This window comes from Ursus arctos, unplaced genomic scaffold, assembly GCF_023065955.2.
Source record: "Ursus arctos isolate Adak ecotype North America unplaced genomic scaffold, UrsArc2.0 scaffold_14, whole genome shotgun sequence".
In the NCBI taxonomy this organism is placed as follows: Eukaryota; Metazoa; Chordata; class Mammalia; order Carnivora; family Ursidae; genus Ursus; species Ursus arctos.
Window position 1 is genome coordinate 19887787 of NW_026622808.1, and position 14681 is coordinate 19902467.

General features: G+C 54.6%; 1 protein-coding gene across 1 annotated transcript; it reads right to left on the minus strand.

The window, feature by feature from the left end:
- Positions 1-1300: 1300 nt before the first annotated feature.
- On the minus strand, positions 1301-14238 carry RGL3 (ral guanine nucleotide dissociation stimulator like 3). Its single transcript, XM_026481470.4, has 19 exons — positions 14144-14238; positions 13574-13687; positions 12707-12930; positions 12524-12577; positions 12192-12406; positions 8375-8517; positions 8058-8273; positions 7232-7335; positions 7043-7127; positions 5761-5817; positions 5566-5652; positions 5335-5367; positions 5127-5248; positions 4293-4388; positions 4124-4192; positions 3939-4035; positions 3131-3283; positions 2925-3039; positions 1301-1889 (listed from the first exon to the last, which is right to left on the minus strand). Exons 1-19 carry the CDS (start codon positions 14174-14176, stop codon positions 1771-1773), a joined length of 2136 nt encoding a protein of 711 aa, XP_026337255.1. The 5' UTR covers positions 14177-14238; the 3' UTR covers positions 1301-1770.
- Between the last annotated feature and the right edge of the window lie 443 nt (positions 14239-14681).

Sequence of the window (14681 nt, forward strand, 5' to 3'; positions counted from 1 at the left end):
TTTGGAAAACAGTTTTTTTTTTTTTTACTCTTGGGATTTTATTTTATAAGGAATGTGCAGTTCTTTTAATAATCTGGAAAGTAATAAAGTACACACGGTGAAAGCTATTCACTTGGGTTGAGCTTCTCAAACGAGGGTAAACACCCCCACAAGGGTACCTGCCTGGCGTAGGGGCGGGTGTTCGCGCCTGCCCTCCCTAGACTCGCCAGTCAGAACACTCTGCTTCCTGGAGCACCGTGATTGGCTCAGGGTGGGCATGTGACCCAGATGGATCCAGTGAGCCTCCATCCTGGGACTTTACCCGAAGTCACTGGGGGAAAAGAATTTGCCCATATCCCATTGGCCTAGACTTAGTCACATGACCACATTTTGCTTCCAGGGGGACTGGAAATGAGTTTTCTACTTTGGGAGGCCCGCTAAAAATCAGAGGTGGTTCTGTTGCCATAGAGGGTGATTGGATCTGGTGGGGTGCAGGGTGTGGGGTGGACACAGTTTCATTCTCAGAGCAAATCAGAGCCCAGAGACAGCAACACAATCCTGATGACATCTTCTGAATCCCTGGATCCAATTGTGACTGAAGTGGCACCCACTGAACTTTTCATTTCTGCGAGCCATTAGTTTTCCTTTTTGCACATCCGTTTGGACTGAGTTTTTGAACACTTGAAGCACAGAGAACCCTGACCAAAGTGAGATATAAAGGGGCACCTATATGGCTCTGTCACTTAGGCATCTGCCTTTGGCTTGGGTCATGATCCCAGAGTCCTGGGATCGAGTCCCACGTCAGCTCCCTGCTCAGTGGGGAGCCTGCTTCTCCCTCTCCCTCTGCCCCTCCCTCCTGCTCGTGCTCTCTCTCTCTCAAATAGATAAAATCTTAAAAACAAACAAACAAAAAAAAAAACAGTGAGATATAAACCCCCTGGCTGGTGTTCGGCACAGAGTGGAAGTTTCTCAGTGAACACATTGTTATGATTGTGGTTGTTGTTAGTTATGACTGTGTCGTGGGTGGCCCTATGGCTCCCTTTGTCTCTGCCTTCTCAGTTTCCTCGCCCTACTCCAGTTCAGAGACACCGTGCACCCCTCTCCTTTCATCTCCACACCCTATTGACTTATGGGTGATGATGGTATTTGTCTCTGATCCCAATGGATTTTCATTTCTTCACTCTCCCATATACGTGGCAGAAAAGAAGCATAGCGCCCCCCCCCAAACGCTGGGGAGTCCCAACCCCTGTGTGTGTGATAGCCCACCCACCCTCCGCATCTGGTCATGTCTCATCCAAACCCTTTCATAAGGCTCTTAGAGTTTTTCAGGTATTGGTTTTGGTTTTTAATTTCTATCGTGATAGAGAACATGAGGCATGGGCTGAGAACAGACAAGACAGACCTCCTGTTTCATAACTTTGGTCACTATTTTCATCCACTTCTGTCAGTTCTGATGTGTCTCCACCAGTTACAAGATTTCTCTGGGGAAGGGTCTCTCCCCCCCACCCCCGTACCCTACCTGCCCTCTATGTTTACGGGATGAAGCTTTTCACCCTGCCACCCATGGGCTGATGGCTCTGGAATGAGGACCTGGTGCCAAGAGGGTCAGAGAGGTGGTGTCCAAAGGGCTCAAGTTGGAGGTGGGGGAGTCATGGGGTACAGAGCACAATGGGCTTTACTAGAGAATGGGACCTCTCTGGGAGAGGACCCCTTTCCCCACTTCCATGGTGATCAAAGCCAGGCCCGAAGCTGCCCCTGGGGCCCATGACCTGGAGGGAGAAGGGGGCCCCCTCAGGTTGAGGAGACTGTGGTTCTGTGCCGGGCCCCTTTCTTCCGCCGCAGCACAAAGTCTCCGGGGGCGACTGGACTCATTGCATAGAAGACATTGGCGTTGTCAGGAATCAGGAGCTCTGGCCAGGGCGGACATGATGGTCAAAGGCCTGCACAACCTCATATTTGCCCACAAAAGGCCTAGGTAACCTTCTGCCATTCACCTGTCTGTTCTGCAGAACCACCCTGGGTCCCTTCAGCCAGTGCTAAGCCAACCTCATTCTCCTCTCACTGGAACCTGGACAACCTCCCACTCAAAGCCTGCACAACCTCGTGCCTCTCCCACCACACACCTGAGCAACCTCCTGCCACTTCCCTCTGGAGTCCAACCTGCGCTGCAAGGTGGGACAACCTCAAGTCTACCCAAGCCAAACGACTTCCTACTCCCCCACCCTTCCCCCCAGCCAATTCCCAGCCGAGTTCATGCTGCTCTCACCAAGACCTTGGACAACCGCTGACTTCCTACGTCCAGCCTATACAGTCTTGACAGCCCTCACTCTTGCCAGCCAAAGCCAAACAGCCTCCTGTATTCCTTCCTAATGGCCCACCGACCTCATGTCATGCCCTTTAGCAACTCGCCTTCCTGCCTCTCCTTGAGAACTGGGCGACCTCCTACCTGTGTCTGTACTGAATGACATCGTGCCCCCCTACCCTGAATTTCACTACCATGTGGCCCTCTCCCGTGCCAAGTTCAGATAACATCAGAGTCCCCATGCTGAGCCGGGGCAAGCTCATTTCCTCACAGATTTAAGCCCAGACCGCCTTTAGACTCCTACCCCACCAGGCTGAGCCTGAATGACCTCATGATCCTACAAATTTAAGCCAAGACAACCTCCTTTCCTCCCTCTCCCATTCGACCTTGGACAATTTCATTTCCCCATAAATCCCAAAAAGACACCTTCAGTGCCCCTTTCGCTCACAAAGCCAAGGCAATCTCATGACCCCGCAAAATCGAGGCACAAATTTCTCCTGCCTCTTACCCACCCTGCTTCATCTTATCCCTACTCTGTGTCAGAGCCACCTCCTGGCCCTGTGAGACCAGCCTTGACCCTCGTCAATCTGCTGCCCTCCAAGCTAACAACCCCCAGCCCAGCCCACACGCAGTCCCTGCTCACCCCTGTCCCCAGGAAGGACTTGGAAGAGCTGGTAGTCCCGGGCCCAGGGCTGAGCCACATTGTGCTTTTCCAGGGCTCGCTGCACCACACTGGGAGCCTTGTCCTGACTGGTGAGCTGGGAAAAGAAGGTGGGTGGTGAGGTGTGACCGCCAAGCCCCAGGGGACAGGGCTGCCCCAGCAGGTTCCTGGCCCAACCCCTCCCTCACCAAGATGCTCCGATACAGGTTCCCGTGGTCATTGTCAATGCTGACGCGGATGACTCGAGCCTCCGATCCCTGCTGCCCCGGTAAGGAGATGTGAGAGCTGCTCGGGGGCAAAGCCAAGGGCCGGGGGCCCACCGGGTCCAGGCTCAAGGGCAGCTGTAGGCAGGAGGGGTGGGGGCTGAGTGGTGGGAGAGTTACATGTCCCCTTACACAAGCGGAGCCTGGGGACAGGCAATTAGGCCACACTCACAAGCCCGCATCTCTGCAATCCCATCACATACAGACCTTCGTGCCCTGTGACAAAAACAAATTTACACATGACCCGTAAACACAGCACAAAGCTGTGTCCACACACAAGAAGTCCTGCGTGCACAGAGGGCAGCAAGTACACGCACGTGCCTGTAACTGCGGAACATCCGCTGGTCTGTGGACAGCCCCACTCAGGGTCCCATGGGTATGGTGATATTTATGCCCGTGTGTCCCCCTAGGCATGCCAATTCCTGGGGACATGCATATCCTTTCAAAAGTATAATCACACCCCGGAGTGCCCCGTGGGTGAGCTGACTCACCCAGATCTGTGCATTAGCCAGACCGAGGGATAGTCCCTCAAATAGGGCCATGAGATGCACACGTTCTCCTGGACAGACAGACACCCAGAGTGCCCAGCCAAGCACCTGTACAGTCTCTGATGTACATGCCCGGCTGTGAAATCCCATGTACACACACACACACACACACACACACACACACACACAGAGCCCTGGATGCCCACAGGCACACAGGCACACAGGCACACAGGCAGGCCTCGTACCTTGGTGCTAGGGCCCTGGGGCCCTGGAGAGGCCGGGGGACTGCCAGGAGGAGGGTCTCTGGTTCTAGGACTAGATGGGGGGGACCCTGGGGACAGACTGGGGGAGATGCAGAGCCTGAGGTCGAGTGGCTGCCCTGACCTCTGACCCTGCCATCTCCAGTCCTTTCACTAACTGGGATGCTCACCTGGAGGTGGGGGATGAGGGGTCCCCAGGACTCCCTCCAGGGGATGAGCCCCTCTCTCGGGACAGCTTTCTAAAGGCAGAGACAAGGGATGAGGATGAGCCCAGACTCGGTCCCAGGAGCAGCCTCCCATCTCTGCACCCATCACCCCCCGGCACACCCCAAGACTCACGCACTGAGGCGCTTGGTGAGGCTGATTCGCCGCCGGATGCGTGGGGAGCTGGGGCAGGAGGCAGCGGGTGGCTCAATGACACGGGAGACTCGGTAGCTGAGGAGACAAGGTTCACTTCGGGGTGGGTTGGGGCCAGGAAGCGGCAAGGAATGAGATGAAAGCTAGAATCAGCTGGGAGCTGCACTGTGGGTGTGGGGGGGGGGAGTGGGGGGGGTTGGGCACCAAATGTCAGGGTCGGGGTAGCAAATGGGGGGTTATTATGGCATCAGGGTCTTATTAGGAATGAGATGGGACAGCTTGGTTGGGAGGTTACACAGGGATTCGCAGAGTGGGACTGAGGAGTAGAATTTGGTCAGAGAGTTCAAGGTCAAATAATCATTGGCGTCAATGATTAGGGTAATGGATTCGACAGAATGAATAGAAACAAATGGGATAGTTGAGTTGGGTCATCAAATATACACCAAAATTGGAGTCAGTTATTCAGAACTAGGGAAAAATGACTGGGCTTAGAGATTCAGACTGGGGTTACAAATGGGGTCATAGGTCAGACAGGGTCAGAAGGTGGGGAAGAGAACAGATGGGACAGGTGAGTGGAATGGCCAGCCGTACATTAAAGGCTGAAGTCAGAAAGTCAGATGGGGTCAGAATTGGAGGTCGGAGGTGAACTGGGGCCCTCACTGGGCTGGAGAAGGTGCAAGGTCACGGGATAGGGGTCAGGGCTCAGGAGGGTGCCTGAGGAGTTGGAGAGGTACGTGGGGTAAGTGGTCCAGTGTGCCAGCCAGAATCAGCCAGGGTGGGGGCTGGGCTGGGCCACGGTGCGGGGGAGGGGGTCACCTCTGCTCCTCGCCGAGCTGGCGCTGGGCGTGCAGGGCAGCCAGGACAGGGGCGCGGGGACTCAGGCGGTAGTTCCGACACCGCTCCTGCAGCTGCTGGATGTGGGCCAGGATCTCCCACTCCTGAGGGGGGCGGCCTCTCAGAACCCATCCCTGCCCTGCCCCCAGCCTGCCCCCCCCACCCAGGTGCCCACCTCAGTGTCACTCACCTTCCTCCTCTTCTCAAAGTTGATGAGATCCCCCTGGGGGCAAAGTTTGTCTGAACTGGAGCCTCCAGAATCAAGGATTGAGGGTCAAGGTCAGGGGCTGGGATGTCAGGAGTCCCATTGCACTAAGGGACCTGGGGTAGGGAGTGGGGGCTCGGGTATGGAGTGGGGGCAGGGTCAAGGGTGGGATGTCAGGAGAGGCTGGGGTCAGGAGTCAAGGGTCAGGGGTCAGACCTCCAGCATGTCCGGCAGGGCTGTGTCCAGCATAACCAGGTCCGTGAGAAAGGTGCCAAGGTAGGGGACAGGGCCTGGGGGCAGTTTCTGTGGTCCCCAGAACTTCAGTCACTCTCAGCCATCACTGACCCCATCACGTACCACCCCATACTGTGGGGATCCTGCTTGGCCCCCATCCCAAACCACCTCACTCACTGGGGGCAGGCTTCCTGGGAGGGTGTCCTCCTCTTGGGGGCCCTCTGTGGCCTCCTCCTGGAAGGAAGGGAAGAGCAGTCCTGGGGTCTCTCTGACCCTTCCCTCAGGGGAGATGCCTCAAGACCCACCATATACACCTCTTTTGCTTTCGGCAACCACCCGCGGGTTGTAAAGGCCAAACCCAAGGAAAACTGAACGAGGCACCGGCCTGTCATCCATCCCCCGGCAATGCCCTGCACCCTGCCTTCATAGCATCACTCTGTCTGTAATTAATTATATAATTGCCAGCGGTTATTAATTGTGCGGTGTGTCTCCCTATTTACGGCCTGATTTCTCCCCAGGGCAGGAAGCCTGTCCGTCAGGTTCACGGTGAGGTCTCCCGGCTCAGTGCCTGTACACGGCAGGTGCTGAATTCAGAGCTCCCTGTTCCTTGATCTCTCTTTTTTTTAAAGATTTTATTTACTTATTTGACAGAGAGAGAGACAGCCAGCGAGAGAGGGAACACAAGCAGGGGGAGTGGGAGAGGAAGAAGCAGGCTCCCAGTGGAGGAGCCTGATGCGGGGCTCGATCCCAGAACGCCGGGATCACGCCCTGAGCCGAAGGCAGACGCTTATCCTTATTTGGGACAGTCGTTCCTTCGCAGATATTTACTGAGCAGCTACCCTGGGCCAGGCACTGTTCGGAGCACTGGGGAGGCAGCAGTGAGACAAAAATTCTGGCCTCCCAGAGCAGACATTAGCAAGGGAGAGACAGCAACAACGGAGCTCCACGGGTAGCAGGCAGAGGGAAGGGCAATAAAGGAGCAAGCGGAACGAGACCCGCAGAAGGTGAATGGGAAGAATGTTCTGGGCTGAAGGAACAGGATTCACATTCTGCGTATTCTGGATTCACCCTAAGAACCAGCATCCAATGACTATTAGAATCTCAATCTTGCCTACAGTAAGTCAGCCTTGCTGGCAGACAATTTTTAGTTTTGCTTATCAAAGTCAAGTCCAAGTACATTTTTTTTTTTTTTTTTAGCTTTACTCCTTGCTATGACTCTGGCCTCGGGTGACCTTTTCCATGTAACTTCTGGTACTTGTTGAATGGATAAATAAGGCAGTCACTGAGCGTGAGCTATCAGGAGGGCCGCAGCCCGGAGCGCAGCCCACTAACAAGGGGAAGGTCATCGCTGAGGCGTAATGAAAGGTCACTGAATGTTTTGACGAGAAGCGGTTCCCGGTTCCCAGCCCCAGGTCTCCTTTTTGGGCCTGGGATCCTCGGGGTCCACACCCATCTTTACCTGGGAAAGAATCTCTCTACTGCTGAGATGGTTGTTCTCATCGGAGAAAATCTGCGAAAGTTTTCTGAAAGTGGATAACCGTTCCCTGGGGGGGTCAGGGGAGGGGTCAGGGGTCAGCGGCTGGGAAGGTCAGAGCTGCGCTGGGGAGGACGTGGCGCCTCAGAGACAAGCCCCCTCCCCCCTCCTCACCTGCTGACGGCGCCCCAGCTCCGCTTGAGCCGGTATATGGGGTTAGACTGCAGGGCGGACAGGATCGCGCGCAGCGAGGAGAAGTTCCGCAGTTCCCGGCAGCGCTGCGGAGCGGGGGGAGCCGGTGACACCCCACGCCTGACCCCCAGCTATGATTCACCTTTGATCCGAGACTTCTGACCCCAGGTCAGAAACCCTACAGACTAGCTGACAGGCTACCAGGACTCAGCCTCACTCCTCAGGACCCTCTTCCCTCCCCCACCTGCAGCCCCAGCCCCTCCCCCAGCTGCCCCTCCATTCCCTACTTCTCACCTTGGCTGCCTTTGTCCCCACTCCTTACTTCTCCTCTTAGACGTGCCCACAGTATCTCTCCTGGACCCAGACCTCTCCTCCCCGAACCTATGGCTCACCCTGGGTATCAACCATCTACCCCATTTCCTTCCTCCCTTACCACCCTCCCACTCTCCTGGGGCCCCATTTCTTTCTCTCCTTCAGCCTTGAGGCTCTAGACCCGCCCCCGCACAGTCTCTTTCGGGACCACAGCCCCCTTCTCTGGGCGTGGTTCCTCCTCCAACCCACCCCCCTTCCCATTACCCCCTCCCATCCCATCCTCTTATTCCTTGGCCCACCCAGTGTCCCTCAGCAGCCCCGGCCCCAGCCCTGGGCCCCGCCTAGGGTTTCCCTTAGGGGCACCTCCTCACCCCAACCCTCCCCTCATTCCCAGACCCTTGTCTTCTGCCTTCCCCCTCGGGTCCCCTGTCTCTCACCAGGCCTCGTCCCCACCCCCATGCCCCGCCCCCACGTCCCCTTCCCTGCCAACACGCACCTGGGCGACACAGATCCACTTTTCCAGCCGCTGCGCCCTCTGTGGGGCGGCCAGGCTCTGCTCTCCCAGCACGGAGCCCAGCACACAACCGATCACCATGTTGAACTGGGTCACAGTGGCGCGCACCGTGGGGGCAGTGCTTGCGGCCCCTGGACGGTCGCGCTGTGACCACACGGAGCCCAGGCACTCACAGGGCCGCACGCGCGAAAAGAGCTCCTGGGAGGAGGGAGGTGGAGGGTGGGGGGGGGGCGGGTAGGTGGGTAGGATCTGTGCTCAAAGGAATCTGGCTCACAATTGCGCCCCTGCCCGGTGCTCACCGCGTCCAACAGCGTTAGCTGTTCGGCCACTTCGTCTACACTAAAGTCTAGGAGCTCAGGGCCTTCCGGCACCAGTCCTTCCTCCTCTTCTGAGCAGCCTTCCAGGGAGTCTGGGCAGGGGGTCTGGGCAGCTCCGGGAGGTCCTGAGGGTGTATTAGAGGGGGGTTAAAAACTCTCAAGTTTGAATCCAGGACTGGCTGTGTGACCTTGAACAAATTCTTTAGCGTCTCTGAGTCTCACTTTCCTAATCTGCAAAGCGGAAACCTCCCTGGGTATTTTCAAGGGTGTCAGAGCAATGGTAACATTCATTTAGCACCTAAGGTGATGATTCACCCTTGGTGATTTAGCACACTAACCCAGTGAGGGAAGTACTATTATCTGCCTCCCATGGATGGAGAAACTGAGGCAGGAACAATTTGCCCTAAGTCCCACCTTCAGGAAATGGTAGGGCAGGTGCTTAAAGTCTAGAGTGGAAAAGAGAGGTGGTTTTATTTTTGAACCTATATTAAAATAAGATCTGTCTGCCCTATTCTTGCAGGGAGAGGTGGTATAACTTTGTAGTTAAGGGAAGGCTATTGTCAGTCCCAAGTTCAAATCCGAACTTGTCCCCCAGGCTTGCTATGTCAACTAAAGCAAACCCTTTAACTACCGCGTGCCTTGATTTCTTTATCTGGATTTAAAAAAAAAATTAGAGCTCATACATACCAGACTGCTATAAAGTACTCAATAAATAGGAATGATTTTTCCCTAGTGGGATTCTATGGTGGCGCCCCCTAGGGGACATTTTGAAGTTGAACTCTGCCACAAGGGGGCCGACCTGCACAGTGAATTTGTGCCACTCAGCCTCCAGGTGTCCCTCCAAGACATTTGTGTCCTTGGAAAACCTGTTTACAATAATCTGCACCTGGAACCCAACTATCTTGCTCATAAACACTCATTAGTTTGGCTCCACGAATGCAGGAACTGCCAAAGTCTGGGCTCTGTTTTGTTTGGAAATTACGAGTGTTGTTCACCATTCTAGAAAGCGAGGTCACCAGTGTTTATGCTACTACACCTGTGTGGCTCATTCTCCCCTGCATTAGTTGGGGTTTGTGGCTGTCACATTCACCGTGACGCTGTAAGAGACAAAGGCTCCAGACGACTTCATCACATGTCCTAGTAAGACATGCCCAAGGGCTGACATACATAGCAACAAGCATAGTTTATTATTGTGTAAACTGCTTTCACTTTATTTCTCCTTCATATTATAGTTACAGCACCATATTATTATTTTAAAATTATCTTTATAAGTCCACTTAATTATCGGTCCTTCACTTCAAATGAGGACAGATGGCATTGCAAAGTACTAGCTTTAAAAAGTTGGCATTGGAAAAAAAATTGCACCTAAGCTAATCAAATCTGCAGATCTGATGGCAAATATGGGGATAGAGGAACATGCAACATGTCACCATGAGACAGCAAACAGGTAAATGGAGAAGGTGAGACACTCCTCAGGACGAATGACTCATTTTTTCCCCTAATGACATTAAACAAAAGGCAAAGGGAGATTGTCATTGAACAAAAGAGACTTAAGAAATGAAAGACTATGAGACGCCTGGGTGGCTCAGCTGTTAAGCGTCTGTCTTCGGCTCCGTTCTTGGGATCGAGTCCGCATAGGGCTCCCTGCTCAGTGGGAAGCCTGCTTCTCCCACTCCCCCTGCTTGTGTTCCCTCTCTTGCTGTCTCTCTCTGTGTCAAATAAATAAAATCTTAAATAAATGCATAAAAAAAAGAAATGAAAGACAAAGTGCCTTGAACAGATGTTTGGATTTTGAAGAAACAACTGTAAAAAAAAAGACAATTTAGGGACAATGGGGGGATTTGAATCTGGACTGTTTTTTTGTTGTTGTTGTTTTTGTTTTTGTTTTTTAAGAGAGAGAAAGAGAAAGAGAGAGAGCAGGGTGGAGAGGGGCAGAGAGAGAGGGAGAGAGAGAATCTTATGCAGGCTCCATGCCCAGCATGTGGAGACTGACTTGGGGCTCAATCTCACAACCCTGAGGTCATAACCTGAGCCAAAATCTAGAGTTGGGCGCTTAACTGACTGAGCCACCCAGGCACTCCAGGACTGGAAAATTTTTGATATTAAGTAATTATTGCTGATTTTGTTGGAAATTATTGTGCACACAAGGTTATGTTAAAAAAAATCCTAAAAAAAGTTCTTGTCAGTTAAGGTGCATAGCAAGGTATTTACATGTGAAGTGTCTTAAGTCCAATTTGTTTTCAAATCATCCTGAAAAAAAATGTTTGTGTCAAATTCATAACTGTTAAAAATGAGCAATGGGTGTCTGAGTGTTCTTTATACTATTCTCTCTACTTTTCTGTATGTCTGCAATTTTTCATAGTAAAAAGTAATCCCAAAATAAAGATGTTAAAATAAAGTACATCCCAGAGCAGGGCATGCAGTAGGTGTCCAATAAATGTTCACGTACTCCTCTGACCTCAAGAACTCATACCCTAGAGTGGTACTTTCAATAGAATTTTCTGCAATGGTGGAGATATTTTCTACTCGTGCTGTCCAATGTGGCTACTGAGCGCTCGAAATGTGGCTAGTGTGACCAGTAACTGAAATTTTAATTTTAAGTTCAATTTCAATAACTACACGCAGCTATCAGCTGCCCCGTGGGACTGTGTAGCTCTAGTGGTTTGGAATCAGCTGGTGAAATCCTGCTGGCAGAGGAAGAAGGATGCTTAAGAACCGAGGGGGAAGACAGAGGGATAAACTATATATAAATAAGATTTTGTCACCAGGGAGAAATAAGTGGCTGCTACTTTGTAAAGCAGAGAGGAATGTAGCCACTTTAATCTGAGGATTAAAGGACGGGGATTAGGGATTTAGATGCTTTTGAGATGGGGATCAGGTCAAACACAGATGGATGAAAGATGATACCTTATAAGCAGGATGCAATTATTCAATCAACAAATCTTGGTTGTTTCTGCCCCTGGGGACAGAGTCAGGGACAAGGCCAATGAGTGCTGTGCAGAAAAATGAGGCAGGCAGGGATGCAGAGTGGGAGGATATATTTGCTTGGAGATCAGAGAAAGGGACAAGTTGAACAAAGGCCTGGATGAAGGATGGATGAAGTATGTAGATATTTTTTTCCCACTCCCCAAAAGCTCTCTACAACAAAGTTTGGCAAACTCTATTAAAGGACCAGATAGTTTGCTAATAACTTACTCTACAAGAACATATCAGTATGTGCTCTTACTTCTTTTCACTTTATGTGATAGATTCTAATAAGTAAGAATCAGTGATAACAATGATGAAAATAATACTATTTGTCAAGCCCTCACTCTTTACTTATTTACTGGTTTACTGTTGTCTTCCCTGGGGAACTGGGAGCTCCTGTCCAGTTCTCCTGCCAAGAGCCAGTAGCTAACTATTTTTTGAATGAATAAAGAGGTCAATGAGGGAAATACTATTATCATCCCCATTTCACAGATAAGGAAATAGAGGCTCAGAGAGTGAAGTGACTTATCCAAGGTCACATAGTCAGCACATGGCAGAACTGGGATTTGAACCCAGGTCTCTGTGGCTCCTAAGGTAAGTAGTCGCCTGAGTTATAGCTAGAAACCAAGGGCATCCTGACCCAATGGTAGAGCATTTTTGTAGTTAGGATGGAGGTGTAGGGGGAAGTGTGAGACAAATGCTAAAACGTTAGACAAAGGGTCAATACCCCCATTATACAGGTGGGGAAACAAAGGCTCAGATGGGGTTAAGAACTTTGCCCAAGATTTGTCACTTTGTGAGGGGAGAAGCCTCTGGGCCCCATTCCCCTCACCTGTCCAGGCCTCAGGCTGCTCCTCCTCTTCCTGCTTCCGCTCAGCCTCCTCCAGGAAATCTCCCAGCAGCTTCTCTGCCTCCTGGGCCTCAGGCCCTGCTGGGGCCGCCCAGCCCAGAAAAGTGCAGACACTGCCTAGGTCCGAGTGGGCAGGGGGATCCCGGAAATCCTGAGGGTGATCCCGCAGCCAGGAGCCCAGCACGGACACCACAGCCCTGGCCAGAGTGGGGGGCCTCAGAGACCAGCCCGAAGCTCTGGACCTCGGGAGCCCCCACACCTCAGAGGTGACCTTGGGCCTCTAGGACCCCCACCCTCACCTATGGGAGACCAACCTTAAATTCTTGTTGACACGCAGACATCCTCCCTCTGTCTTCTTGACCTTTATCCTGGGAAAAGCAACTCCCCCATCAGGTGAAGAGGGAGGCTAGGGGGCGCTTAGGGGGCGGGAATGCCGGATCGAGTACCCAGGTGAGAGTCTGGGGGTGGGAACGCGGAGGTTTCCCATCGGTACTGACCCTGGAGGCAGGGGCGGCGGCGGTGGTGGCAGGAGAAGGCCCAGCACACGGGCGGTGGACACAAAGGCCCTGTGGGTGGCCAGGAAGGCAGGCACGAAGCCCGGGTCCTGCTCGTGGTCTCCAGACACCAATTCCCGCACCAGCCGCTCCAGCCTCGCCGCCCTCAGCGCCCGCACCTTGCTCGTGCGATAATGGAGGAAGGCATCCGCAGCGGGGCTGGGGGCCTGGGGGGGCAAGGAGGCGGCGAAGAGACACAAGAGTGGCCCCCAGAGCACACCCTTTCCAATCACACCCATCGCTAAGTACCACTCTTGCATCTGGTCTTGCGCATTTCTCTGAACCCTGCCTCCTGGACTCATGATTCTGCTCCACACCCAAGTGACCCTCGCAACCCGCCCTGGACACGGTCGTCCCCCCAGGCCCCGCCCCATGCCCTCACTTACTCGGCCCTCCCAGGCTGCTCCCAGCTCTCCAGCCGCGCTTCGCTGATCGTTCCAGATCCCAGGTCCCAGCCCTCCACCCCAGCCCGCTCGCACCCGGGGGCTTCAAAAGACCATCCCTCCCCTCCAGCTCCGCCCCGTTAAACCTGGCCGACTTAGGCCCCGCCGTCCAGTTTAGTCCCCAGGTCCCGCTGCGGAACCGGGCCGCCTGGGGGCCGCCGCACTCATCAACCCCACTCACCTGGCCGCCCCCAGGTGCTTTTCTACCCTCACCTGGGCGCCTGTAAGCCCCGCCCTTCACTCGGGCCTCAGCTCCGCCCCTCGGCTTTGCCCCCGCCTCTTTTCCTCCAGGCCCCTCCACTCGGCCCCGCCCTCACCTGGTCGTCTCCCTCCCCGCTCCACCCCTCCCCTCCCTCCCCTGCCTCACCTGGCTACCCCTGGGCCCTGCCCCCGGGCTCAAGCGCTGACTGAGCTGCCGACGAAGGGAGACGCTGTACACCGCTCCGTCCTCGGTCTCCTCGCCCCAGTCTTGCAGCGGCGCCTGGACGCGGAGACCGGCTCAGGGCCGTGGGGGGCCCCCCGACCGTCCCCCCTCTCCCGTGCGGACTCAAGCCGGGCCTTCTAGCACCATTCGCCCTTCCCGGTCAGACTCAGCGAGACTCGGGGCGGGGTCCCTGTCTAGGGCAGTCCCCTCGGCGCCGCGGGGACCCTCCTCCTCTGTCCTGAGAAGATGGAGTGGCATCTGGGGACGTCCCAGGGTCCAGGCTCACGGAATCTGTTTCTGTCCCCTCCTGTAGATGAGCTCAGAGACGCCCCCTATCCTTAAGAGGTACCAGCCACTGCAGTGGAGCAGGGGCCGGGAGGCCCAAGGTTGGAACTCGTGGGCCCGTACGAAGGGTCCGATTTGCTGGGAGATAGGGTCCGGAAGGCGGGACCTGGGGTTTTTGGACCTCAGGGTCGCTAGGAACGTGGGGTCCGGGACCCCTGGTCCCCTTACCAGGGCGAGCTCCTTGCCCGCTGTCCGATCCATGGCCTGTGCCCGTCCCGCTCCACGGCGCAGCTGAGTGAGGCGGAAGGGCCGACGGGCGGCGGGCAGTGGCCGGGCGTTGGGGCCCGCGGGGTAGGGCGGGGCGACCGGGCCGTGCAGGGGCGGGGCGGGTCCCGTGGCTCTCGGATGCCCCCAGCTGGACCCCAGCGCTCAGCCCAAGCCCACGGAGGTGAGGTCCCGGCTCTCCCTATAGCTGTGTACCAATCTGTGCCCAGGAGAAAGGTCACCTCTCTCCCAGGGAAAGGTTCTTTTCTGTCTCCAGGTGTGGTTGAGCTAGCGTGTGTAGCTAAGTGGGGGGCCAGTCTGCATCCCTGGGGAGGAGAGTACCCTGTCCTCAAACGGGGAGGGCTGTTTCGCTCCAAGTGTGGGAGTATCTCTTATTATCCTGGAGGGGGGTGTTCAATCTGCGTCCCCAGCTGATGGGGAGTCCTTACTCCCCAGGTCAGAGAAGGTGGAATCTGTGCCCTGGATTTTCGGGGCAGCAGTC

Excerpts from the sequence above, each read along its gene's own strand:
- RGL3 (XM_026481470.4), bottom strand. The coding sequence starts at position 14,176 with ATGGATCGGACAGCGGGCAAGGAGCTCGCCCTG. Across the intron at positions 8,274-8,374 it reads AGCTAACGCTGTTGGACGCG|GAGCTCTTTTCGCGCGTGCG; the intron begins GTGAGCACCGGG and ends CCCTCCTCCCAG. Across the intron at positions 3,040-3,130 it reads ACCTGTATCGGAGCATCTTG|CTCACCAGTCAGGACAAGGC; the intron begins GTGAGGGAGGGG and ends TTCTTTTCCCAG.